General features: G+C 37.2%; 2 protein-coding genes across 3 annotated transcripts; one reads left to right on the forward strand and one right to left on the reverse strand.

Annotated features, from left to right (window-relative positions):
- Positions 1–385: 385 nt before the first annotated feature.
- LOC112184584 (glutathione hydrolase 3) lies at positions 386–1,873 on the reverse strand (the record flags this gene model as incomplete). Its single annotated transcript, XM_040513480.1, is given in 7 exon segments — positions 386–538; positions 540–602; positions 604–660; positions 759–896; positions 984–1,248; positions 1,357–1,591; positions 1,693–1,873. Coding segments are annotated over 7 exon segments (1,092 nt in total), but the record flags the coding sequence as incomplete, so codon positions are not given.
- Positions 1,874–3,055: 1,182 nt separating this feature from the next.
- On the forward strand, positions 3,056–5,717 carry LOC112183315. Of its 2 annotated transcripts, XM_024321656.2 has the most exons (5): positions 3,056–3,286; positions 3,378–3,443; positions 3,618–3,737; positions 4,092–4,172; positions 4,971–5,717. In XM_024321656.2, exons 1-5 carry the CDS (start codon positions 3,181–3,183, stop codon positions 5,384–5,386), a joined length of 789 nt encoding a protein of 262 aa, XP_024177424.1. In that variant the 5' UTR covers positions 3,056–3,180; the 3' UTR covers positions 5,387–5,717. The 2 variants fall into 2 exon arrangements, with proteins under 2 accessions (XP_024177424.1, XP_024177425.1); XM_024321657.2 differs by lacking the exon at positions 3,378–3,443 and having other exon boundaries at positions 3,060–3,286.
- The last annotated feature ends 18,845 nt before the right edge of the window (positions 5,718–24,562 follow it).

Below are 24,562 nucleotides of genomic sequence, written 5' to 3' on the forward strand. Positions count from 1 at the left end.
CTCTCCAAAGTTGGTTTGGATGCAGAGATTGGAGCTCAATTCATGGAGCAACCCCCTCCACAAGTTATTTCTAGCTTGCTTGATGACTTGTGTGAAAGTCTTAGAATTAGGATTATGGGAAAATTCTTATACATAATAAAGGCCACTAATAATTCTTATACATAAAGTTCCAAACCAAGCATTTCGGTACACGAAATCTGAAATTCGACCCACTATCAGTACACGACATCAATGACGCCGTTAATTTGACACCAAAATGTCTATTATGCCCTCAGTTCTTTTTTTTTTTTTAATAATTTTTTTTTCTGTTCATTTTTTTTTCCTTCGTTTTTATCTCTTTCTTCTTCCTTCTTCCGGCTCCACGAAACCCACCTTTGCAATATTATCATACAGCTGCAGGCCTTCCATCTTTTCTAAGGTCACTTACAGCAGTGAGTATACCATGGAAAACGTTTTCATTTGAACTTCTACCACATTTCCTGCCCATCTGAATAGGGTTTCCAAGTCTTTGAACAATGAGCTGAGTGATGGCTCCCCCCGGCTTTAGCCTGCAATTCATGACCCCGCTCCTGCAAGAAGAGCTTTCTTTCATCTGAAAGCTCGGATATGATCTCCATCGATTACAGTCCAGTTTTCATATGACACTATGTTTGGTATTAGCTGCATTATCGAAGAGAAAAGAATCAGCAAACAAATATAGAGGTGAGAGGTCCTTAATGTGTATCATGACAAAGAATTAAAACAAGTTAAACAATTACCCTGTGGTAGACCCTTGGACTTTGAACTGAGGCTAAAGGTTCCATCCCCAATATGAAATAATTGATAAACACCTGAGTTACAGCTGGGATAATGTTCAAACCACCACTACCTCCAAGCACACCAACCAATTGATTATCCTGCAACGACCAACAATGTTGCTTGTCAAATTGGCACTAAGCTTTTCTCGATAACACCTCAAGTACATAAGCAGTATTTTCTTATACCTTTGTGACTATAATAGGAGTCATGGAAGATAAAGGTCTTTTGATTGGTTCAATGAAATTTGACGGAGCAGGAGGGAGATGGTCTGGCGATATGTCAGTGGGACTTGAGAAGTCACCCATCTCATTGTTGAGCACAATTCCAGTAGAAGGAGAGAGTACTCCACCTCCAAAAGGATAGTTTACAGTGATTGTCATTGATACCGCATTTCTGTCTACATCTACTATGCAGAAATGACTTGTTCCGTGATCTCTGAGCTGACTCCACCTGTTAAGTTATTAGCTGAATAGCTTTTAGAATAATGACTTAGAGTTCAAAAATTTATGTTGAGAAAGGAAGCTCTAATTTAGACTATAAAATGTTGGGTGATCATGCCTGTATGAATAGTACTCTAGTGGGAAAGTTGTGTTGTCAAATATCTTCTGCTGAATTTCCTTAGCAAAGGATGGAGAAAGCATATCAGATGCATATTCATGGGTATCTACAAAAGCAGGATCACCCAAGTTCATTCGGATTGCAAACATGTGTTTCAATGCTTCAATCAGACGATGCAGACCAAGATCTCCGTTTGCTGCATCTGAATTTCCATAGCTGTTGAAGATGTTCAGAATATGATTTTACCAAAGTGTAAACAGTTCACATGGTCAAGGTGACATCAATAAAGCTACAGAACAGAATGGTAAATAAGGAAATAGGAAAAGATAGCACCCACCATAGAAAGCCCCAAAGTTCCAGCTGAAGGAGGTGGCATTCCTGATATAGTATATCCCAACACATTTGCAGTCATGGCATCCGTAACATTCACTTTGTAATTCCTCAAATCCTCCATTGTCAAAATCCCACCAGCCTCTCTCACATCTTTTACAATTTTTTCACCAAGACTACCGTTGCAAAGGAATCGAATAGATGAAGAACAGAGGTAGGTTTCGTGGAGCCGGAAGAAGGAAGAAGAAAGAGATAAAAACGAAGGAAAAAAAATTATTAAAAAAAAAAGAACTGAGATTCTGGTGTCAAATTAACGGCGTCATTGACGTCGTGTACTAATAGTGGGTTGAATTTCAGATTTCGTGTACCGAAATGCTTGGTTTGGAACTTTATGTATAAGAATTATTAATGGCCTTTACTTGGTGTACTGTTTGCGAAATTTTCCCTAGGATTATAAATGAGTTTTTCTATTGGAACCTCCAAATTTGCTCACTTGACATCTAAGCTTTTTGCACCTCCTATCAAATTTTCAAATACTAAATTTACTCACTACACCTCACTAAAGTTCCTTAAATAACCTCACTCATATAATTTGCAAACAAACTATTATCTTTAAAATAAATAAAAAACTTAGTCATTTCAATGATTAATTACTCTATAATCTTAATTACATGTATATTCCTTAATCAGACAACATAAATCTCTTATCCAATAAAAAAAAATAAAAAATAATTTCTAATCAACAAGAAAATAACATGAACTATTGTGTGATTTTTTTTAAAACTTTTTTTTTCTTTTAGTTGTGCAAAAAAAAAAAGAGTAATAATTTTTTTCTTAATGTTTTTTTTTTCTATATTTTCTGTACCTCATGATTAATTATTTAATTTTTATATTTTAGTTTTTCTATAAATGATAACTTTTTTTTTTTTACAAATATAATAGATAGACTTAGATTTAGGTTATAATATGATTTATTTTGCTCTCCCTCACAATATGTGTTCAACATGTATATCATATATTTTTATGTCACATGACTTTAATCATAGTTTTAGTTCTCATCAAATATATATGAATGCTTTAGTGAGTATGTAGTGAAATTGGAAAATGAAAATAGATAAGGAAAATAATAAAGTATGTAATCTGATTATTATTGAATTGGAAAGTCTAGAGAAATAAAAACAATATTTTTTTGATATAATTATTGTCCTTAATAGTCATTTTATAGTAGGTTATATATGTAATTTAATAATTCGATTATAAATGAGGTCAAGTGAGCAGATTTGGAGGTCTCAATAGAAACACTCATTATAAATTCTAAGATTTGCTCTGATTGAGCTTTTGGTCCCCATATATCCAAAAAAAAAAAAAAAATCTCAAAAAGAAAAGCTGCCCAACGCCACAACTAAATAAATTCCAAACCTCACGACGATACACAGGAAAATAAGAAACGAAAAGCGAGACCGAGACGGGGTTTCCGATTCGATCTCTGAAGACATGGACAGCAATTTCTCAGGGGCGATTGCAAAATTGAGAGGAGCGTCGGACGATGAGATCTCGATGGGGCAGCGCGGCGATTTGATGAAGCTCAATAGCTCCGAGGGTATGAAAACTCCTTCCTCTTCTCTTGTCTACTTTAATCTTGTGGTTTATTTCGTTGCCGCAATCAGTAATTTTGTGCTATCCGCGGTCAGAACTCGAGGATGATGTGTCGGACGGTGATATCTCGGTCACCGATCATACTGATTTGGTCCTGGAGGGTGTGCAAATTGCATAGTGTCTATTGTAATATTGAAAATATATTTACTTAACATGTTGTTTATTATGTTGTAGAATTTCGTTCCTCAAGCGCTACAATATTTTCGTTTCCCAGAAAACCCCCTAATCCTGTGCAACACACACTTGATTTATGTAGTAGAATTTTGTTGTTGCAGAGCCAGATCGCCTCGGGAAAAAACCCGGCAAGGACATTCCACACCCCGCAAAACCAGACATCAGTGCTGCTGCAGCCAGTATCAACCCTAAATTAGCCGCCCTTTCTCTGGGAAACCGAGGTACTTCCTTCTCTTTTTATAGTAAAAATATGTACGATGCTTTTGGTTTATGTAGTAGACTTGGTTTCTGGGAGATATGTTATGCCTAGAGAGCCGAAGCTCTAGCTTTTTCCTTTTTCCTGCCAGAATTGAATTTTATTCCCAAAATCTGTGTAATCTTTTCTTTTATCTTTGTAGTGAACATATTTCATTTATTGGCATATTACAATGTTGCATATATTGTAATTTTATTAGTTTCTAAGAATAAGTACGGGTAGATTTGAGAATTTTACGTCTTTGACTTTGTTGCCCATGATTATGTTTATATCATTTAAGCTTCCTTCCTATTAATTTTGAAGTTCATCTCAAATACAGGGAAACGGTTGTGCTCTGGACCTAAAGGTCGTATTTCTCAAAGGCGCAATCGAAAAGAAAAGGGAGCGTCCATTGGTCTAGGTATTATCAGTGGACTGAGATTTCAATATAGTGTTATGTTTTTCACTATTTTGTTGGCTATGAGTGATAGATAAAGATTGACAATGAAAAAGTCCCATATCTATATGTTTTACTTTATCTTTGGCCATTATTGATGGTTCAAAATTTCTGTGTATTCCTTGCTTCAACTTTGTCCTTGATCAATGACTTGAGTTAAGAAAGCTTGTTGTTCCATTTGGTTATTCAAGTATAATTCTCGATCAAACATTGTTTTTGTAAGTTCCTTTCGCACATCTGGATAAACTAAAGCTATCATTGAGTTCTCTTGTTTGTACAAATTGATTCATAGCTTTGCCATTAATAACCTTAAGGTAGTACTGTCTCTGTTTGCATTATTTGAATGAGAGAGAACAATTAGTAAAAGGGCCTTTATTTAAATGGGTGAGATGACATACTTGTCAGTGTATGGATCATTAATAACATGTGCTCTCCAGCCGGGGGATTATTTCCCAGTATTTCTGTAATTGGCCTATGTTTTATAAGTGTATACCAGTATACGTGCAATTGGTTTGATTTCTTGGGCAGTTTCTGTTTTCATTTATACTGGGTGTAGATGTAACATTACTTTGATTTTTTTTTTTTTTTGTTTGGGGGGGGGGGGGGGGGGTGTTGGGAGATGTTTTCTTTGATGTCATTTTTATATCCAGCAAAATTAACAATTTATGATAAATCAAGTTGCTAGTAGGTACTGTTAGCAGCATCAGAATTCTTTCTTTTATTTATTATTTGGTATCTAACAATAGAACCTCAAATTAGCAGGCATCAAGTCCAAAGAACCAAAGGCTATTGGAGTATCAGACAAAAACAATAAAAAAGTGGCTGCAGTTGCTTCTTCTACTTCTGTCGTCACCGAAAGAGGAGGATGTCAGATCTGCGGTCATGATCACCAGCACATCCGTTGCCCATACTTGGAGGTGGTTCCACCTGGCGGAACTGTTGGCCCTGACTATCTAGTAGTATGTGGCGAATGTGGTTATGAGTTAAAGCAGCCTATTCCGGCTTCTTGTTGGTCGTGCGGTTATTTTGGAGGACGTGTGGTGGGGGCGTCTACCTTTGATTATAGCTTTCGTTACCACCTAGATGAATATTATATAGAAGTACCAGTTACGGCAGAGTACATGGACCCAGGCAATTACACAGATCAAAAACCTGTAATGGCAGAGTCCTTATGGTAAGTTATTTGTGCAAGTAAATTTGCTTCACTAGTGATTTGACTCATGACAAGTTATTTAAGCGGGCATGTTATTAAGTTTCACCTGTGGGAAGATGCCAAGAGAACATGGCCTCTGTTTTAGTTGAGCTTTTAACAATGTGTTGGTTGCTCTGGTTAAAGATATTGGCTCCAGAAGTGGATTTGGTTGCAGTAACTTAAACACTACTTGATGGACCCTTAATGTAGTTTTTATTTTTTACTCTCTCCATAATGGTTGCAGGATTTCATTTTTTGCCTATGTAGTTTCTGTTTTTGTACACATGTTTTGTCTTGATATATCTTTTTCTTTTATCTTTGGTTTGACTTTGGTCTCAAATTCATTCATTGAACGAAGTTCAAAGGCACAAGTCACTGAGCAATTGAAATATGAAATGAAAAATAGCCAGAGTTGAATTTCCTCCTCTTAGTTTGAAATTCACTAGTTAAGAAAAGTTGAAAGATAGAAGGCTGTTATACAACTGAATTCTAAAGAGAAATCTGTGATCTAGACTATGTTATTGGTTAAGCTGCTACGTATGAAAGAGAGAAAAAAGCACGAAAAAAAAGGGACACTAAAAAATAAAAATAAAACTTCCATTGTAGGGGAAAAGAAACGTCTTCTACTGTTGGGTGTGTGTGTTTGGTGCGGTGGTAAGGCTTTGGTCTCATATATAAGAGGTCAGGAGTTCGAGCCCCATCAAGGGTGGGAATGGGGTGGGGTTTTAAAAAAAAAAAAAAAAAAAAAAAAAAAAAAAAAAAAAAAAAACGTCTTCTACTGTTCAACGTAGATTGCACTTGTAATAAGGGAGGTTGAAAGTTGCAAATTGCCAAATCAAATTGAAAACTGGAGGTTACGGTACAGCTGAGATTTGGAGATTACAGTTCAATAAAAATTATAATAATTGTTCTGAAGCTTTTCCTCCCAAAGTTGTTGAAGCCTTAGAACGTGAGAATTAAGAAAGCTTGAGCAGAATCTCCAGCCAATGGTTGAATTTGAAAGAGGGAGAGTCTAGTGGTGGATTCAGAAACTTTTAGCAGGATGGGCGAGACTAAAATTGAACGGTCATTCAATAGCAAAAGATTATTACTCTTATAGGTGAAGATCAATAAAAATTCATTGTTACTCTTATAGGTGAAGGTCAATAAAAATTCATTGATCACAACATATATATATATATATATATATATATATATATATATATATATATATATACAGATCCTATCCAGAGCGGAGCTCCGCTTTGAAATTAACGTGTGAAGTTCGAGTTTTTGGTCACTTTTCGGTCGCATATCCACATCTCGACCGTTCAGTTTTTAGGCACTATTGTATAGATCATCTCTGCAAATTTTCAGTTAAATTGATGATCGTTAACGTATCTAAATCGCTTAAACCAATTGACAGACTGAATCTGTCAACCTGAACTGTACTAGCTTTAAGGGAGTTATCAATGCCTTAATGATCATCATTTTGGCTGAAAATTTTCAGAGATGATCTATACACTAGTACCTAAAAACTTAACGGTCGAGATGTGGATATGCGACCGAAAAGTGACCAAAAACTCGAACTTCACACGTTAATATAGGATCTGTATATATATATATATATATATATATATATATATATATACAGATCCTATCTAGAGCGAGGTCTCACTCTGAAATTAAAGTGCGAGGTTAGAGTTTAGGGTCACTTTTCGGTCTCATATCCACATCTCAACCGTTCAGTTTTTAGGTACTAATGTATAGATCATCTCTGCAAAATTTCAGCCAAATTGATGATCTTTAAAGTATCTAACTCACTTAAACCAGTGGACGAATTGAATATGTCCAACCTGAACCGTACTAGCTATAAGGCAGTTATCAATGTCTTAACGACCATCAATTTGGCTGAAATTTTGCAGAGATGATCTATACATTAGTACCTAAAAACTGAAAGGTCAAGATGTGGATATGAGACCGAAAAGTGGCCCTAAACTCCAATCTCGCACTTTAATTCCAGAACGGCCTCACTTTGGATAGGATCTGTATATATATATATATACAGGGCCCTTCTAGTGAGGGATCTCTTTTTTTGGTCTTTTATAGGGATAGACATTATACCAACTTTTCGATCATATTTTCACATCTTAACTATTCAATTTTTAGGTCCTAATGTATAGATCACTTCTGCAAATTTTCAGCCAATTTGATGATCGTTAAGGCATCAAAAACTGCAATTTACCATTATAAACAAGAACGGTTCCGGTTCGACAGATTCTGTCCGTTCATGTAAATTGCAGTTTTGGATGTCTTAACGATCACCAATTTGGCTGAAAATTTGCAGAAGTGATCTATACATTAGGACCTAAAAACTAAACGGTTAAGATGTGAAAATATGATCTAAAAGTTGGTCTAATGCCTATCCCTATAAAAGACCAAAAAAAGGGATCCCTTAGTGGAAGCCCTCTATATATATATATATATATATATATATATATATAATTTACAAATAAATATTATTTACTATAATTCAAAAAATTCTTTAAGAACAAAAAATAAGGGTGCGGCTATTGCCACCCTACCATTTTCTTTGTTTACCCTACAAGCATTTGAATTATTGAAAGACTATATTACCCGAGTGCAAAATGACTAATAAGTACACTTATTTTTTTCTTACATATTTAGATTTTAGAAAATTAATGTATAAGTAATTAATTAAATACAAAAACTACTTAATTTCTCATTGGATAGCATTAATCTTTATCTTCTTAACCCAAATTTGAATTTATTACTATTTTTTTGTCTTTTTGTTGCCTCCTCATCGTTAATTCGTTATTCAATTCACAAAACCATTATCTTTAACTTCATCAAAATCTTTGCAAAATTCTTTGTGAACACCGAAAATAAAAATTTAAAACACGAAGGAAAAAAAATCAATCTCTTCTTCATTTATCATAGTTGTAAATTTACTAATCTTTTTACATAAATTAAAATAGAGAACATTGAAATTCCTGATAAAAAAAATATAAAAAAAACATTGAAATTGAAAGAATTTTTTTTTTTAATGGGAGTAAATTGGATTATGATTTTATTAGGAAACTTTAATAAATTTTAATTTTTTATGAGTATAAATTAAATGAGAGATTTTCGTTAAAAATATTTATTTTTTAATTGGTATGTCATATAAGGATATTTTTTGAAAGAGAAATGAGTTAAATAAATAAATTTAATAACTGAAATTAAAATATAGGGTGTAATGAGCAAGTATGGTGAACAAAGAAAATAATATGATGGCAATAGCCGCGCCCAAAAATAATCAATGAATCTCGATGAGTTGATGAACATCCATCAGCTTCACTTGATTCATTAATTAGTATAAGAAAATAAATTTGATAAATGAATTGATGGAGGGCCCCCTGCGCACTTGGAAGGAAGAAAAATAAAAACCAATAGCAATGGAGACAGATAGACTGTGCCTTTGAATTTTTTTATAATTAATTTTTCAAACAGTCCAAAACGACCTTGTTCTGTTTAATGAAACTATTTCTAAACGGCATCGTTTCGAGGATCTCTTTTCCAAGAAGAATCGCATCATCTTCTTCTTCCTCAACGTTGTTATTCATTTCTGCCATTTTTAACAGATCCAAAGGTCTTCTTCGCCTTAAGCTTCTTAACCAGCTCAAAAGATTGAGGTTGGGCAACTGCCAAACCTTGCCACCCCCTGAATCCACCCCTGGGAGAGTCTGAGAGTTGTCTGTTAGATAGGGGTAAAGACATAAATTTTACTACTTTTATGTTGAATGGAGCGACGGAACACCTGTTTTTCTTTTTTTTAATAAGGTTAACTTTTAAGGAAAATTTGAGGGATTTTGATCCTTGTACCGTTAGTTTATTTCATATAAATGAGTGACCAAAAAGGTCTCCAATTATAAATGGTTGAACTGTGATGAAAATTTACGCATGAATTGCAAGGGAGAGAATTCTTAAGTTCACCAGAATTCAAAGAGAGAAAAATGAAATAGCAAGCAAAAGAAACTAGTATTTTCAATGATGATGGCTGAGAGCTAGAAAGCCAGCTCATATACGCAAGCTGATCGAGTAGCTGGATAAGAACACGCACGTGTCCCTAAATGAGGGACCATATCTGTAGGGTTTGGATGAGAGAGAGAGAGAGAGAGAGAGAGAGAGAGAGAGGTTTGGCGGGATTTAATGATATGATATAAATTTTTTAATTTAAAAATAAAAAGTACATTTTTTTTTTCAATAGAAAAGAAAGCAAAGAAAAAAGAATAAAACATTAAAAATAAAAAAGACCTACATGTTCTAGTTTGATTAGGATTTCCAGTTCTAGTTTGATTAGGATTTCTAGTTCTAGTTTGATTAGGATTTCTATTCCTAATAGGATATATAGTGTTATGTTTTGTCATATTCTTGTCTATAAATACCTACCTCCAAGACAGGAGGGAAACAAATCATATTGCTAATAACAGTAACTCTCCACCAAGAGACAAAGCATGCTCTCTGTCCTCAAAAGTACAAAGTCACCATCTCCCATACATTGAGAATGAAGAAGACGACAAGGTGTTAGGAGCTCAAGACCACACCACCAAGGGACAAGACGTGCTTCACTTGTGATTCTTTGTCTCCTTGTCTCTATTATTGTTGTATAAATAGTTTTCTAATGTACAAAGCAAATCAAGCAAAGACAAACACATTTTTAACCTTTATCTTCTTCAAATTCCTTTATGGTATCAGAGCTTCAGCCGAAAGGCATCTGATCCATCTCTCTCAATCCAACTAACTTTTCTTTTGCTTCAATCCAATTTCAATGGCTCCCACTGATGTACCCATCTCTCAAAATCCCCCTCTTCCCACCCAACTTCTTCTCTCACCAGAAATTGCTTCGCACCTTCTCTCTGGCTCCTCCACACCAAATCATGTCAGTAACTTCATCCCACTCAAGCTCACAAAAGAAAACTATCTTATGTGGAAGGACATCACTACCATTGTGCTTCAGAACTACGAGATGTACGGCATGGTGGATGAATCTGAACCCTGCCCACCCCAGTTCATCAACACTGATCTCAATCCAGCCTACACTAAATGGGTCAAGAAAGATCGTACCTGTCGAATTTGGCTAATTGCTTCCCTCTCTGAGTCTGTCCTGCCTTTCACAGTCGGCTCTACCTCTGCAAGGTCTCTCTGGCTCACTCTTGAGCGGCGACTTTCTACCTTGACCAGATCTCATGTCCTCCAATTGAAGCGACGGATTCAGACCATTCAAATGGGTAGCCTCTCCATCACTGACTATCTACAGGAAAAACTCGGTTGCCTTTCTTTAAATCAAGTTGTACTTCAACCGGCCCATTACAAATTTTACACTCTGATGTATGGGGTCCGGCACCTATTTCCTCTGTTAGTGGTTTCAAGTATTATGTGATTTTCATTGATGACTATTCTCGTTTTACTTGGTTGTTTCCATTGCGATACAAATCTGAAGTCTTTCCAATATTTCGAAACTTTAAAAATCTTGTCGAAAATCAATTTGATGTGCGTATCAAAACTCTGCGGTGTGATAACGGTGGTGAATATACTAGTGCAGCTTTTCAATCCTTTCTTTCCAGTCATGGAATTACCCAACAATTTTCTTGCCCACATACTCCAGAACAAAATGGCATGGCAGAAAGAAAACACCGCCATATTATTGAACTCACTCGAACCTTGTTTGCACAATCCTCTCTACCATTCAAATTTTGGGTAGAAGTGGTTCAAACATCAGTTTTTCTAATCAATAGATTGCCTGCATCTTCTTTGAACTTTGATTCTCCATTCCAAAAATTGTTCCACAATGCCCCAGATTACTATTTCTTAAAATCTTATGGGTGTGCTTGCTATCCATGGCTAAAACCTTACTCCTCTCACAAATTTGATTCTCGGAGTCGTCGTTGTGTCTTCATTGGCTATGGAACCCAACACAAAGGATATCGTTGTCTCGACCCGGTTTCTGGCAAAGTCTACATATCTCGTCATGTCACTTTTGACGAAAATACATTCCCTTTTCAAGAACCCAGTCTACAACCCCCCTTCCACAATCCCATCTCTCACTCCCAACCTACTTCAACATCTGTTCCAAGCATTCTTCCTTTACCTCCACTCCCATTACCCACGCCCATAATAACTCCATCTCCCCCACTTCCTTCTTTGCCCACTACTCCGACTGTCCACACTCCTTCTCCTCCATCATCTTCACCACCACCACCTCCACCACCACCTCCTTTGCCAATTCGGAGACCACGTCCACCTGCCGGACCTCCGACTCACAATATGCAAACTCGTTTAAAATCTGGTATTTCTAAGCCCAAAGCCTTTATCACCAAACACCCATTCGTCGGAGTCATGCTTGCTTCATCACCTCCACCCAAGATTCCCAACACCTTCCTTCAAGCCTCTAAGGACCCAAATTGGGTTGCTGCCATGAAAGAGGAAATTCATGCTCTTCACAAAACTTCTACCTGGACCCTTGTCCCTCCTCATTCATCTCAAAATCTTGTTGGCTCCAAATGGATTTTTCGCATCAAACAGAGAGCTGATGGCACCGTTGACAGATATAAGGCCCGTTTGGTTGCTCAAGGTTTTCACCAAAAGGCTGGGCTTGACTATTCTGAAACCTTTAGCCCAGTTGCTAAGCCCACCACCATTAGGGTACTTCTTTCCATGGCAGTCCAATATGATTGGCCCATTTCTCAATTAGATGTGTCTAATGCTTTTCTTCATGGACACCTTCAAGAAACAGTTTATATGGCCCAACCTCCCGGTTTTGTTGACCCTCAACGACCGGATTATGTTTGTCAACTTCACAAGTCCCTTTATGGACTCAAGCAGGCCCCACGGGCCTGGTATGAGGAATTGCACCAATGCTTATTATCTTTAGGTTTTTCCTCTTCCACTGCAGATTCTTCTTTATTTGTGAAAGTTGATCACCACATCACGTTTCTCCTTGTGTATGTTGACGACATCATACTCACTGGTAACTCCCCCACCTTTTGTCAACAATTAGTTGAACAACTCAATACCAAATTCGCCATGAAAAACCTTGGGCCTCTTCATTACTTTCTTGGTCTTGAGGTCATTCGCACCTCCCATTCTCTTTTTCTCCATCAATCCAAATACACCTATGATCTACTTGCCAGGCACAAAATGCTTGATGTCAAACCCACTGCCACACCAGAGAGCTCCATTAAACTTGACAATCATTCTGGAGAACCTCTCTCTGACCCAAGTGCTTACCGTTCCATGGTGGGTGCACTTCAATACCTCACATGGACACGACCCGACATTGCTCATGCCGTCAGCCAAGTCTGCCAACACATGCACCATCCCCGCAGCACTCACTTGGTTGCTGTCAAGCGAATTTTTCGCTATCTCAAAGGTACACCAAACCATGGTTTAACCTTCACTAAAGGCCCTTTCTTGCTCACTACCTTCTCCGATGCCGATTGGGCAGGGTGCCCCATTGATCGTCGTTCAACAACGGGGTATTGTGTCTTTTTGGGCAACAATCTCATCTCATGGAGTGCAAAGAAGCAGTCATCAGTGTCTCGATCTTCAACTGAAGCAGAATATCGAGCTTTAGCCCTCTCCGTAGCAGAGGTTCTATGGCTTTGCTACCTTTTCCGAGATCTCAGAATTTCTCTCCGGCAGCCCCCATCATTTTATTGTGACAATGTCAGTTCCATTGCACTTGCTGCCAATCCCGTTCTGCACTCTCGGACCAAACATGTTGATATTGATTACCATTTCATCAGAGAACCTATTGCTCGTCGCTCTATTCAGGTTCATCATGTTTCATCCTCTGCCAACTTGGCTGACATATTCACCAAAAGTCTGTCCAAGCAACGGTTCTGTTCTCTTACCTCCAAGCTGATTGCTCCTCATCCCCGCATCAGCTTGCGGGGGGATAATAACAGTAACTCTCCACCAAGAGACAAAGCATGCTCTCTGTCCTCAAAAGTACAAAGTCACCATCTCCCATACATTGAGAATGAAGAAGACGACAAGGTGTTAGGAGCTCAAGACCACACCACCAAGGGACAAGACGTGCTTCACTTGTGATTCTTTGTCTCCTTGTCTCTATTATTGTTGTATAAATAGTTTTCTAATGTACAAAGCAAATCAAGCAAAGACAAACACATTTTTAACCTTTATCTTCTTCAAATTCCTTTAATTGCAAGAGACATTCACCCGAGCACCAAGCCCTTAGATATGGACATTTCTGGAATCACAGCGAGATCAGCAGCCGGCGGTAAGGAGAAGCCTGAAGAAGGGTGTCGGATTTGTGGTGATGACCACCAACACATTCGTTGCCCGTACTTGGAGTGTGTTCCACCTGGTGCAACTGTTGGCCCTGACTATCTAGTAATATGTGACTTGTGTCGTTATGAGTTATTGCAGCCTACTGCAACTCATTGTTGGATGTGCGGTAAGTGGGGAGGACGTGCGGTGGAGGCGTCTACCTTCGATGAGAGCTATCGTAACCACCTAGAAGAAGATTACATAGCAGAACCAATTGTCTATGCAGAGTACATAGACTTTGACAATTACACAGCACCAGAACCAGAGCAAGTTCAGAAGACAGAACATCAGGATCGCATAAAGAAACATCATACAAAAATTAAAAGTCGGACTCAGAGGAAACACAAAAATAAAAGCCAGACTCTGAAGAAAAAGAAATGATATTATGCCGGAGACGTTGCCACTTGAAGATCATTGCCTCTCTTTGACTCAGAAGATCTTTGCTGTTGTTCTATATATATGTATATATATGATCTTGTATTGCGTGGGTTCTATATATATTTTATACTAGCAAGGAAACCCGCGCAATGCTGCGGGATTGACATGTTTTCCTGAATTTATACGTAATAGAGTAATTCATAATCTAATGAAAAAAAAAAAAAAACGCTTTATCATTGATCTAAGAACCATTCTAAGAGTCTCCAAAACATGCTGCAACTGTAAGACCTAATTTCGATTTTCTATACCAAAGAGAACGAACATCGACAGGATCATAAAATATTAAATCTGAAAGTGAATTCAAGCTATTCAAATCCAGTGTACAGAAGAATGTGAAATAGCTAAATAGATTACATGCAACAAAAAGTTCTCTATCATTCCCATAAATGAATGCCATCTTCACGTGAATCCCACCTTCAGGTACTGCTATATCTGGAGTCTTTATCTGCTCTCCAGTAGTTTCATTATCTTCACCATATTGCTTTTTGAGGTTTTTTCACAATGTTACTTTATCAATGTTAGCACATTCTTCTTGAGAGAACCCATGCCATTGGAGCTGGTCTACAATTTCTTCCGAGTCTGCGTTAGATTACATGTCACAAAAGTCACAATATCAGTGTGCTTACCTTTGTTTTCTTATATTTGGAATCTGATTTTATCATGTAAGAGCAAAGTTTCAAGTAAAATTTTTACATTACTTCAACTCCAACATATAAGCTATCATATGAAGATAAACTTGCAGTCAATACTTCCTATCAATCTATCGATACAGTATTTATGTTACATTCTGTTACTTGAACACACTCGTTAATCAAAAGTTTGCATATATAATTGAATTTTGTATAACAAAAGAATAACTGCATTATCCACTCAAACTGACAGACATACTTTTTCCAAGAAAAAAGATTAATCATGTTCAATCAAGATCTTAGCCATTCATTAAAATTAAAATAAAAAAAAGTACAAAAGAAAAGAAAAATCACACACATGGTTGAAATCAAAGCTTAATTTGAATTGAGAATTTACCATTCTCCACGTGAGAATGTCCCAGGCAATAGTAAATTGGCATTCAGCTGATGAAATGAAAATTCTCAAAAAAGGACTAAAACACACAATTACAGCATCAACAACGCAGATTTGTTACATGACAGACTAAATCTTCCATTATGCCTCTTTAGGTTTTACCATGAAGTTAACTACTCTATGCTTTCACATTACATCTAGTGGTTTGTGTTCTATGGTAGAGTAATGATACAAATAATAATTCAGATCCGGTGATGGCAGGGGGAATGGAGGCTGTTTTGGGGGTTGTTAATCCCGATCCGGTATTCAGTTGTTCGGATCGGGTAGACTGGGCAGCCATCGAATAGATCAGATTTCCTTTTGTTTTGGATCTCGATCTATGTCGACGACTTGTCCCATTAGTGTTTGCGTCAGGAGGAGAGGCTGCGGGTCTGTTGTGGTCCATCGATGGCGTTGTCGGATCTTGTTCGGGGATCAGAAGGCTAGTGGCAAAGGTTGGAGGAAGGTGATGGTAGATCCGGATTGCGGCAGGGGTTTGAAGTGAGTTTAGGCCGATGTTTGGGTTAGGTTTAGCTGATTTTGGATCTGGACTCTTCTTTGGATTCAGTTTCTGGAATTAGCTTGGCTCTGATCTAACTTGGGTCTGGACCTGGCGTGTACGTTTTTTTTTTTTTTTTCATTTTCTAGTTTAGTTTAGTTTTCTGTTGTTTTTCGTGATGACCCTTTTTGGGTCTTGTTGTGCTTCAATGTGTCCATACGCCAACGCCTATTGTGATGATGATCCTCTAAACATATTCTATCACGTGTATTCACTAGCAGACGAGGCCGAGATGACTGGTGCTCATTCTTCCTTCTTGGGTCTGAGTCATGACTTAATTGGTATGCCGACATTGGCTCGAACCATGCTGTGGCCCGTTTTGCTGGATTGTGGTCATTTGTCTTATTGGTGTTTTGGAGAGTTTTAGCTCCATTTTTTGTTTTTAGAATTTGGAAGGTATGTCCAGATCAGTTGAATGGACTTGAGTTAGAAGTAGGTCTTTTGGCTGTTGTACTACATTACATTCCTACTTGTAACTTTCCTTTTGCTGGAATGAAGTATGGATGATGATTTGATCCAAAAAAAAAAAAACTCATATCCTTCATATATATGATGACGGCTGATTTAGATTGCTGATACAATATCAATCCTTTATGGGATTTGGTATATAGATTGATCGAATTTGTTGTTATGCATCATTCTGCAGGTAAATACCTTATGTAGCTCTTTCTTGATTCCCAGTTTGCAGTGTGCTAGGGTTCAGAACTAAAAGTAGAAAAGAATACTTCAATTCAGGGTTAATTCGATAATTCTATTCATCCCACAATGAGGGTATATATACAAGTACAAAGGAGTAGTCTAACTCTAATAGGAAACAAACTTTCCATAATTATAGGATATCCTAATTAAATAAAATCCTAATTACATACAGATTTATAGCAATTCTACACTCCCCCTCAAGTTGGTGCATAGATGTCTATCATGCCCAACTTGTCAACCAAGCTGTCAAATACCTTCCTGGACACTCCTTTAGTAAGAGCATCAGCTAATTTCTCCTTTGAGTTTACAAATGGAAAGTGAATAACTTTTCTGTCAAGATTTTCTTTAATAAAATGACGGTCAACCTCCACATGCTTTGTTCTATCATGCTGAACTGGATTATGTGCAATCTCAATGGCAAGTGTATTATCACAATACAAATCCATAGGCTTTTTAAGCTTGTAACCCGGGTCTTTCAAGACATTACAAATCCACAACATTTCATAGACTCCATGTGCCATACCTCGGAACTCAGCTTTTGCACTTGATCTGGCAACGACTTTCTGCTTTATGCTACGCCAAGTGATAAGGTTCCCTCTAACAAAAGTAAAGTATCCAGATGTAGAACGTCTGTCAGTTTTATCACAAGCCCAATCTGCATTTGTGTACCCAACAACTTCCAATTCATCTTTTTTCTGAAACAATAACCTTTTACCTGGCGCCATCTTCAAGTACCTTAAAATACGAAAGACTGCATTCATATGTTCTTCACTAGGAAAATGCATAAATTGACTAACAACACTCACAACATAAGCAATATCAGATCTAGTATGTGAAAGATAAATCAACCTTCCTACAAGATGTTGATACCTCCCTATATCAGTTGGAACTTGATTAGGATAAATAGCAAGTCTGTGATTCATCTCAATGGGTGTCTCCATTGGTCTGCAGTTCAGCATCCCCATTTCAGCAAGTAAATCAAGGACATACTTCCTTTGTGAAAGCAAAATCCCCTTCTTAGACCTTGAAACTTCAATACCCAGAAAATACTTCAGTTGTCCCAGATCCTTCATTTCAAAATCCTTTGACAGATACTTTTGCAATCCATTCATCTCTTTCAGATCATCCCCTGTAATAATCATGTCATCAACATACACAATAAGAGCTGTAATCTTACCATTCTTATGTTTAATAAACAAGGCATGGTCAGAATTGCTCTGTCTGCATCCAAAGGCTTTCATGGACTTTGAAAATCTTCCAAACCAAGCTCTTGGAGACTGCTTCAGGCCATACAAAGACTTATTCAATTTACACACTTTGCCAACGTCACTTGGGTAATTCTGAACACCTGGGGGCACATCTATGTACACTTCTTCCTCCAAATTCCCATTAAGAAACGCATTCTTCAAATCAAACTGGTGCAAGGGCCGATCTTTGTTTACTGCAAGTGAGATTAGAATCTAGACAGTATTAATCTTTGCCACAGGTGCAAAAGTCTCCTCATATATAATCAATCCCATAGCATTGCGTATATCCTTTGCCAACCAACCTCGCCTTATATCCATTAATTGTTCCATCTGCATTAAGCTTCATAGTAAATAACCAACGACATCCTACAGTCTTCTTTCCAACTGGCATAGGTACTAGCTCCCATGTTGCATTCTTTTGAAGAGCTTCCAATTCTTCATTCATCGCCTTGGTCCATTTTGGATCGGTCAATGCATCCTGCACGTTACTGGGAATAGATACAGTAGATAATTGATCAACAACAAGTGCATGTGACCCAGAAATCCTATGGTTAGACATAAAATTAGCTATAGGGTATTTTGCTTTAGCTTCGATATTTGGTTCATATTGTTTCTTAGGAATTCCCTTGGTAACCCTTTGTGATTTCCTAGGTCCGACACTCTCTAACCCAGAAGACTCATTAAAGTTTAGGGGTACCTGAGGTGGATCATTCTTATCGGGATCTTCAGTTGGTGATGCAGAAGAAGGAATATCTTGTGTGTGAGCTTCAAATACGTCTTGATTTTGATTCAAACTATCCAGAAAGTCGTCTCTTCTGTCTTGGAATTCACAACGCTCTGTTCGGCAGTTGCATTTTCTGTTTCAGAATTCACAACACTCTATTTGGCAACTGCATTTTCTGTTTTAGAATTTCTACCTTCAAATCGTTCCTCCAAATTTTCCAAGTCTTCAAAGGCATCAAAATCAATAATAGAACGAGGATTTTCTTCACAACCTCTATCCCCCTGAAGGGAAGACTGAGAAGCTCCCCTTGAGTAATAAGACTCGGATTCACGAAAAGCAACATCAAAAGAGACATGCATAGTGCCAGTAAGAGGATCATAACATCGATAACCCTTCTGGAATTCAGCATAACTAACAAATATACACTTACGGGCATGGGGATCAAGCTTGTTGCGTTGAGGCTTGGGAATATGAACATAAGCTGTGCACCCAAATACCCGGGGCTCCAAATTAAGCATAGAAGGGATGGTCAAAAGTGTATGAAGCTTCTGATGAGGATTCTGAAACTCAATCACCCGTGAAGGAGTACGGTTGGTAAGATATGCTGTTGATTTCACTGCTTCTCCCCAACAGGACCGAGGTACATTCATGCCAAAGAAGGAAGCATGAACAACTTCCATCAACTGCCTGTTCTTCCGTTCTGCTAAACCATTCTGTTGAGGATTATAAGAATTGGAGGTTTGATGACTAATTCCATGTGACCGGCAAAACTCAATCATTGGGCCATTCACAAACTCTCCACCATTGTCAGACTGAAACACTCTGATGGATTGCTGATACTGAGTTGCCATCATTTTGTGAAATTCAGTAAACGTTCCAAATACATCACTCTTATTCTTCAGTAATGACACCCATGTCATGCGAGTGCAATCATCAATAAACGTCATAAAATACCAAGCTCTAGAAAGAGAAGGAATTTTCGCAGGACCCCAAACATCAGAGTGAATCTTCATAGAAGGAACATGACTTTTATTAAGACTTGGTGAATATGAAATATGGTGACTCTTGGCCAGTTCACAAATGTCACAATGGAAATCCAAATCACTAACAACTAAAAACAAATGAGGTTGCAGCTTCTTAAGATAACTAAAGGATAGATGACCTAAACGGCGATGCCATAACCATACAGCTTCCTTCGTATTCTCTACCCCGTTGATCTGATTAGCTTGTCCCAAAAGATGCTTATGTTTCTTTCCAGTCTCTGTCAGATCCAGATAGTATAATTTCCCCCTTCTAACACCATAACCAAGAATCTGCCGAGTCAGAATGTCCTGAAACACACAGAAAGACCGATATAAGGTCACAATAGATGCAAGAGCTAAAATAATTTGACCAACAGACAGGAGATTATAATCTAGTGATGGAACAACTAAGACAGATTCAAGGGTTAAGGTATCAGATAAAGCAATAGAACCTTCTCCAGTGATAGGAGTTGGAGTACCATCAGCAGTAAAGACAACGTTTTGAGGGGAACGTCTAAGGTTTTTTACAACACTAGGGTCATTGGTCATATGGTCAGATGCACCTGTATCAATTATCCATGTACTATTAAAAATAACCTTACCCTTCATATCTGACTGCGCTACATTAGCAGAGGCATTGTCTAGGTAAACTTCCTCTGTAGTAGTAACAGTGGCCTTGCCCAGATTCTTTGGCGGTTTATTGGTAAAGTCCCACCAATCAGGGTAACCAATCACTTCATAGCACCGCTCCTTGCTATGACCTAATTCCCCACAAATAATGCACTTTTTGTTTGCATATGGATTTGGTTTACCTAGAGGACGGCGTGGAGAAGGTCCTGAGAAGCCTAGAGGAGGACCCTATTTGCGTTGAGCCATAACATAAAATTCGGTAGTTACCCAATGCCCCATAGTCTGTTTCTCTGATTGCACCATTGAGGAATTCAGGATTTCGCAAGATTGGATTTTCTAGGGTTTCAAGATGGATATGAATGTTTTGGAAAAAAAGAGTTTTTTTTTTTTTTTTCCTGCTTTTTTCGAAAAAAAGGTAGAGTGATGGTGATTTGAAATTCAGGATGGTTTGATTTCAATGGTGGTGATACGCAGCTGTTTATGGTGTTCTTCGGGATTCAAGATTCAAAGGATGCAGTGCAAGTTCAAATGATTGAACCTGTTCTGATACCAAGTAGAAAAGAATACTTCAATTCAGGGTTAATTCGATTATTCTATTCATCCCACAATGAGGGTATATATACAAGTACAGAGGAGTAGTCTAAGTCTAATTGGAAACAAACTTTCCATAATTACAGGATATCCCAATTAAATAAAATCTAATTACACACAAATTTACAGGGATTCTACACTAAATATTAACAGAAAGGAAAAGTAGAGAACTTGGAATACCGGGATGATTCTAGAAATGTTATTGTTAAAACAATAATGCACATTGGAGTTCTCTAAACCATTTTGTAGCTATCTAGACTAGTCTAGACCATGTTTTGAAGTACTCGGTCAAGATTAGTCTAAAATGATCATGTAATTATACATCTAGAGTGTTCTAGTGTTATGTGCTAATGTGTGGTTAGCAATTAATCACATGAAATAAGGTTGGTGGTGCAAGTCGGTTATTAAGTTGTATTATATATTATTATTATTATTATTATTATTATTATTATTATTATTATTATTATTATTTTAAAACCCTTAGTCCACCCCTTCCATACATAGTAAGAATTGAACCTATGACCTTTACAATGTCGTAGTTATAACTCACCAACATGTCATAGTACTCTTGTAATGATGACTGAATTAAGAAGTATCAAGAAGAAACAATTAAGCTAGAAGTGCGAAGCTTTATCTCTGCTGTTCCAATCTCTTCTCCTTTTTTTCAAAGTTGTTGTCATACTAAACTCCTTCTCCCAAACTCTAGGTCCTAAATAATTTGTCCTAGAAACATTGTCGTAGCCCATCACAACTAGGGGTGGGTTCGGTTTGTTTCAGTTCAGTATTGAGCCTAAACCGAGCACCCAACTGAACTTGAATTTCAGTTCGGTTTTGCTTTTTTCAGACTCAAAAATTGAAACCGAATCTACCAGTTCTGTCTGGCCCAATTTCGTTTTTTTTTTAAAATAAAAAACTAATAATTTTTTTTTTCCTATGCCATATTTGGTAGTTAGTTCTTTTTATCTTTTTGCCGGTCTTTTTTAGGTCCCTTGCTCACCAAAACTTCAAGTGTTCGTTAAACACATTGGTGTGGACTCTAGGAATCAAGTTCATCTACTTTTTTGACTCTAGAAACTAGGAAAATTAGGAATCAAGGCCATTGGAACCTTGTCGACATAAAAATAAAATAAAAGATCGAGAAACCATTAATAACTCATAGAATTGAAAGACCCAAAAAACAAAAGCAAATTAAAAAAAAAAAATTGATCCCCCTCGTCCTAAACTGGTGCTTGTAATCTGTCCAACGTAATCTCTATCACAGCTCCTGCATACATTGTGAGAGTCGATATCTAAACTCATATCAATATGAAAATGCCACAGATACACATTACTAAGAGTCAAACTTACATTGTATAAAACCATGAGTTAGATTGAATGATTCATAAATAACATAGATCCATAATTATTGAATGATTCATCTAGAAGATATATATAATCAAGAAAAAAGTGAGAGAGAGGAGCATAAAACCTTGTAATTCCTCGTCTTCTTGCAACAAGATCTTTCTGCTTCCTGCAGCGTGCTCCATTGCCCTCTATCACAACCATATTGATTGTTACTATTTCAACTATAGAAGAGGAAATCATGTATGATGAAAACTAGCTAGTCCTTTATTATACTCGTTGACTTCATCCATTACTAGAACTTAAATTTGTTATAATGAGTTAAGATGCACCCCATAAAAACTAAACTAAAAGAGGAACCTGAGAATCTGATGTAAAGATTAATGATGGAAGACACACCAAGTGACTAACTGTCACGCCCTGAATTTTGAGTAAAGAAATTCAAATCCGAAACATGAAAACTCAATTAATTCGAATAATCATCTAGAATTTTTTTTCGAATAAGTCACACAACAAACCACTTAAATTACACGTCTCAAATTCTTTGAGTCAATTATTACAACACTCACTCATCAAATAAATTGTAAAGCTCTAAATGAGCATACACAAATCATAACATAATTTATTAGGTCCGAGCCTAATACCGAAAGCTACTCAACTCCATCTCCATCCTGAATGTTCTTATATGCAGGATTATCCGCTACACCGTTTGAATAGTGTACCGAGATTGCAAACACAAAACCCGATAAGCCTTTTGCGAAGCTTGTATGAGTCAATTTAAATGAAATATTTCTAACAACAATTAAAGCAATTTCACTAATCAACTCAAGTCACACATCTTAATTTCACTCCTCAATTTATCATCCAAATAATAACTCACATAATAAATAAGGAAAGCAATCACACGCCTTTCTCTTCATACCCCAAAATCGTATGTATACAAATACAGTGACTAACAGACTAGAGCTTTAACTGAATCATAGCACATCACCTGGCCTAGGTTGTGGCATCTGACATACTTGTCACTATCGTAGTCCATCAATATAGTTTAGGACATCCGATGAGTTTACTCAATCTAGCCCATCACCCAATGAGGGTTGTGGCATCTAAAACACTTAATCAATCGTAGCCCGTCATCCACCTAGGATTATGGCATCCGATACCCTCGCCTTTGTCACTTCTATGACACTAAATCCAATCGAATACGTATACAATATTCCACCACACAATATAATCATCAATTTCATGATACACATTAATATTGTGGAAATACATAATATTAATGTCATAGTAGAGAGAGGGACATAAACTATCCTTGAGGTGGCTGGAACCCGCTGGAAAACACCTCCACAGTGGCGGTGCCGTCGCAGACCCAAAGTCAGAATTTGGCCATTCTTCCTAAACAAAAAATCCTCCTTACAACATGGAGAACAACATTCATAACTAGCACAAAGTTTGAATTAAAGCCATTTGGCCAAAATTTACCTCGAAAACTTCAGAATCCAACAAACCCTAGAATTGAAATCTTCAAAATTCGATCTCACAAGTGAAATGGTTGCAAGCCACCTTGGGAGAAACTTTCCCTAGTCTCCGGGCTACAAAACCCCTCAAGAAATTCCACCTAAAGTGACCAGAATCGTCACCTCCGACTGAGGCTATTTGCAGCCTATACGAGGAGTTTCCCAGCCTTGCAGCGCCCTCCATAGCTCGTTTCTTGCTCCAATTCTTCCACAGAATTGTAGAGGAGGATGAGGCGAACAGAACCCACTTGATTTGGCGTCCTATGGTGGCCGGACGGTGAAGAATTTGGCCGGCGAAAAAGGAGCTGCAAGCTGGCTTAGGGAGAGGGAGAGAGAGACACAGAGAGAGAGAGAGAGAACTGAGGGTTCGGTTTTAGGTTTCTGAAAATTGTGTCCTTGTTCACAAATTTCCCAAAAACTTTTATACTAAAATGGAAATGTCTTCTAAAGTTCATAATTTATTCATACAAACTCTGATTTTTGTGTTCCGCATATGCACGAACTTATATCGACAAGCTCTACGTCTTTCATGAAGAACATTTTCCCAATTTCCATACGCAGAAAAAGTCGATTTCTAAAAATTGAGCGTTTCGAGCTTTTTGTTATTTCAAAAAATTTCGATTCCTTTATAAATCTGAAAGAGCAAGTCATCGAGACTAAAATTCGTGCAATTGAACTTTATTGATTCCACACAAAAAACATGAAATTAAATTGAAAATCGAGGTCATTACAAGCAATTCTTTCTCATGAGTTCTATAGATATTCAATTTCCAGATTAGAAAATTTAGTTGCCGAGCCTTTCAATCAATAAGACTATTTCACCTATTCAATTCTTTCTAGACATGCACTTACAGTATACACCTACAAAACATAAGGCAACCAAAATATTATCTAAGAACAATAAAGTAAGAAGTTTGGCATGAGATCAGAGCGCTTGAAGAACGCCTTACTTAAAAGATCTAATAATTTGCCTACTTTGAAGAGAAACTAAACCA

This window comes from Rosa chinensis, chromosome 2, assembly GCF_002994745.2.
Source record: "Rosa chinensis cultivar Old Blush chromosome 2, RchiOBHm-V2, whole genome shotgun sequence".
NCBI classification, from domain to species: Eukaryota; Viridiplantae; Streptophyta; class Magnoliopsida; order Rosales; family Rosaceae; genus Rosa; species Rosa chinensis.

Coding starts and splice junctions, on each gene's coding strand:
- LOC112183315 (XM_024321656.2), top strand. CDS start 3,181: ATGGACAGCAATTTCTCAGGGGCGATTGCAAAATTGAGAGGAGCGTCG. Junction 3,444..3,617: donor TACTGATTTGGTCCTGGAGG/GTGTGCAAATTG, acceptor TTGTTGTTGCAG/AGCCAGATCGCCTCGGGAAA. Junction 3,738..4,091: donor CCTTTCTCTGGGAAACCGAG/GTACTTCCTTCT, acceptor TCTCAAATACAG/GGAAACGGTTGTGCTCTGGA.